Raw genomic sequence first — 4,357 nt, 5'->3', positions numbered from 1 at the left:
GTCCTCGGGGATGAGAGGAGGGATAAGAAGAGAAAAGGTGTGTAGTCGGGGAATCCACCGGTCGCCCAAGACAAAGACCCCGTCCCCATCGCCAATCTTCCACCTCGACCCTTTGTCAATGATTTCCCGGCCCCATATCAAGGCCCTCCACAAAGAAGAGCTCAAAGAGTTACTCGTAGCATCGAGAAGGTCACCATCGGGATAGTAACTAGCTTTGAAGACACGCTCCACGAGGCGTTCTTAGCCACAAGAGCTTGGTTAAAGTGCTCCAAATCTCGGAATCCCAAGCTGTCGTCCACCTTATGCCTCGTCAATTCATTCCATTTGCACCAATGGATCTTTCTCTCTTGCCCGTAACTACCCCACCAAAATTTAGCAATAACCTTGTGGATGTTGTCAACGAAAGTTTTCGGAAGTCGGAAACAACTCGCCACATAACCGCGGATAGCTTGAAGGATCGCCTTAATGAGCGTTTCACGGCCGGACTGCGAGAACCAAATCCCCCTCCATGACTTGACTTTATCTCAGACCCGATCATGAATGAAGGAGAACAACTCACACATCTTCCTCCCGGTGAAGGTCGGTAGCCCGAGATAGCGTTTGTGGCAAGGGGTGACCGAAACTCCCCGGCTAGATGCCACTACGGCCTTTGATGACTCTTTCGAAACCTCCCGACCGAAGCACACATCGGACTTAGAGAAGTTTATGACTTGACCCAACGCCTTAGAATAAGTGGAGAGGCATCGGACCACTTCGTTGCTTTCGTCCTCGAACGCCCGGAGGAAGATAAGACTATCGTCGGCGAAAAGCAAATGGGAGACGTGAAGATCATGTCGTCCAAATTTCACGCCAATGATGAGGCCTCTCATTTCCTTCTCCAAAAGAAGCCGAGAAAGACCTTCCGAGCAAAATAGGAAAAGAAAATGAGATAGGGGATCCCCTTGGCGAAGACCTCTCTCCGCCTTGAGCAACCCCCAAACCGTCCCCCTTGGCGAAGACCTCTCATAGAGTCCACGTATGTTATTCCGTTTCTTTCTCGTAGTAGCTTTCCGGTGAAAAAGCTTAGAGTTTTTGTCACGAATTTTTTTTTAGTCTATTTTAACTCCATAATATATTAATCCAATAAATTTTGGGGAGGGCTAGTAATTTAGCCCAAACAACCTCCTTATTTTAAAATTATAGTCCAACTATTAACATATTTCGGAAAGTAGGCAATTTGTTATAATAACATTTCAATATTTCAATAATACCCTTAAGAGTTGTTATTATTAACTGTCAGAGTAAATAATATTAACGGTAACAAGAAAAATAGTAAATCTCATTACCCGTAATAAGAACAATAATAAATCTTATTAACCGTAATCAGAACAATAATAAATCTTATTAACTATCATCTCCGTCATCTCTAGACACGGACGTTAATTGGAACGCATCCAACGTTGCTCCATTCTTCGGTGAAGTCTCGCTCGTCTACATCGAAAACGAGGATTTGACATTCGGCGACGAAGCTCTCAAATCTCGGCTTCTTTCGGCGATTTCAAGACTAGACTTGCGACCTTCAATGGTCGGATCTGTGCAGCCGCGAGACTCGCTGATGTTCAAAATTATTTTCGGAGGAGGATGGTCACGGTTAATCGAATTAACCTTCATAGTTAATCCGATTAACTATCACAGTGAATTTGTGACCTTCGAACGGCCGGATCGGCGCAACAACGAGACTCGCCGATGTTCGAAATCGTGTTCGGAAGAGGTTCTTCACAGTTAATCGGATTACTGTGACAGTTAATCAGATTAGCTGTCGAAACAAGAAACCCTAGATCACACCTCCATCGCCGTGTGCGCCGCCCCCGCCTCTGCCGTCTGGTTCCTCTCCCACTAGTTCCAAGGCCCCCTGAAATCCACTTCTCCTCCCTCGCTGCCGCCGATAACACCGCTCTAAAGCCTCGCAGCTTCAGATCCCCCCGAGATCGACACTGAAGAAAGAAGACAAAGAGGTCTCGAAAGAGAAGGAGTGGATCAAAGAAGAGATCGAGGTGCTGAAGAAGCAACTGGTGAAGAATCCGGAGATTTGACCGGAATAACAAGAGCTTCCTTCAATTTCTCAAATGGAGCATGGTTCTCAACCAGAGTCACAACTGAAACCACCGCACCTAAATGTCATATATATATATATATATATATATATATATATATCTATAATGAATCGCAGTTTCATATCCAATTCTTAAAGGAACTATGCACGAAGAGCAATTAATCAATCAAATTAATTGTTAAAAAAAAATTGAAACGAACCGTCTTGCGTTCGAATGGCGTTGATTCGACGAGAAATGAATTGTGTTTGGAGAGAAACTTTCGTCGGCAGATAGAGTCGATGAAACGCAAAGCGATGTTGAACCTAACCTTGCAACGAAGCCAAAGAAGAAAGAGATGCCATGTTCGAAGCTCTATTTGGTCAAGAATGGGGAAGCCTGGGCCGCGGGAGTCCATCGTTGAGAGATTTTGTGGCCGGCACAGCGTCGAGAACGTGATCATGAAGGCCAAGGAGCTCGTGGAGAGGAAATCCGATGCCGATTCTTAATCAGAGTTTCTGAGGCGAAGAAAGCCGTCGGAGAATAAATGCATTTGGAGGCCGTCAAATTCATCGAGATCTTGTTCTTGGTGACGTTCTTGTCACTGTGAATTTTGGGGTAAGGGATATTTTTGGGAATTCTAATTAACGTGGGCTATTCCTCTAAATAAAATAACAAAAATTTAGCGATATAAGCCACATAAACATAAATGTTTGCGTTTTAGCCAATGTTTTGTAAATTTTTCGTAAATAGCCAAAATCTTTTGTAAATATTTCGTAAATAGTCATATTTACTAGAAATTCACTCTGGCTTTTTGGTTATTTTGATAGCGTAAATAGATTTATGTGGCTATAACGGTAATATAACGGCTATAAACGGCTATATTTTACCTTATAAATACATATCTATTCAACTCATTTTTAACCACACAAAAATCTCAAATTTTTCTACCTCATACATATTTTTCTCTTCTCCTACTATTTTTTGGTACAAGCTCAAAATGTCTCACTTACTGCTAGTCTTTATTGCCATATTTATTGTTATGTTTAATGTTTATACTTTTACCATAGAAATTCCACCGAATGAATTTTATTTCGTTGTAGTAATGTTTGGATTCATGTATTTATTTTTATTCCTTACAATTCTTGTAGACTTATATGTCTTTAATTATTAATCTAAGAAATTTTATATTTCATAATAGTTATCATCATGGCAAATCTCGTCAAGCTCGATTTCAATCATCTAGACATCACAGGCCAAAACTATACATGCCCTGGAAGGTAGATATAGAGATGCATCTGGAATCTTTGGGTTTACTGGAAACACTTTCTGACGAAAATACCTCGTCAAATACAGACAAGGCAAAATCTTTAATCTTCCTTCGTCGACATCTTGACGAGGGATTGAAAAGTGAATACCTCACCACCAGAGATCCAAGTTTACTCTGGAAGGAGTTGAGGGATAGATATTTTCACCAAAAGGAGATCATGCTTCAAGTATACCGTGATCAATGGAATGCTTTACGGTTCCAAGATTTCAAAAAAGTCAGCGAATATAACTCTGTGATGTTCCGAATAGTATCTCATCTGAGATTTTGTGGAGACCAAGTGACAGATCATGACATGTTGGGAAAGACGTTCAACACTTTCCATGCATCGAATGTAACCTTGCAACAACAATATCGTGTTCGAGGATTTACGAAATATTCTGAACTAATTACTTGTCTTCTAATCGTACAGAAGAATAATGAATTGCTGATAAAGAATCACCAATCCCGTCCGACAGGTTCAAAAGCGTTACCTGAAGTAAACGCTGTCAACTCCGAAGAACCTGAACAACATAACTATATTCCTGGTCGAGGACGAGGTCGAGGTCATGGTCGTGGTCGTGGTCGTGGTCGTGGTCATGGTAGCGGACGTGGATACGGACGTGGTCGAAGTGGTTATAATCATAACCATTCTTACAATACGACGAAAGATTATCATAAGAAGCAGCAAGATGAAAAGAATCACGATTATTCACACAAAAAGGGAAAATACCCAAGTACTTCCAAGGGTAGTGAAGATGTTTGTCATAGATGTGGCACAAAAGGACACTGGTCTAGACTTTGCCGTGTTCCTCAACATTTGTGTAATCTATATAAAGCATCCTTAAAGGGGAAAGAAAGAGAGGTCAACTTTATTGACCAAGAACCTTTAGATGACTCCACTCATCTTAATGCTTCCGACTTCGATGGTGATCTTGCGCACACTGTTGTTGATTCTGATGCTTTCACAGAAGACTTCTAG

General features: G+C 41.6%; 1 protein-coding gene across 1 annotated transcript; it reads left to right on the top strand.

Moving 5' to 3' along the window:
* The first annotated feature begins 3,361 nt into the window (after positions 1-3,361).
* On the top strand, positions 3,362-4,357 carry LOC149390134 (uncharacterized). Its single transcript, XM_089619015.1, has one exon. It carries the CDS (start codon positions 3,362-3,364, stop codon positions 4,355-4,357), a length of 996 nt encoding a protein of 331 aa, XP_089475141.1.

The sequence above is a fragment of the Urtica dioica genome, chromosome 7 (genome assembly GCF_054948205.1).
Source record: "Urtica dioica subsp. dioica isolate 48M chromosome 7, U.dioica_male_clone48M_v1_H2, whole genome shotgun sequence".
Taxonomy (NCBI): Eukaryota; Viridiplantae; Streptophyta; class Magnoliopsida; order Rosales; family Urticaceae; genus Urtica; species Urtica dioica.
Note: the sequence above shows the minus strand (reverse complement) of the source record. Positions and strands in the feature narration are given on the sequence as shown.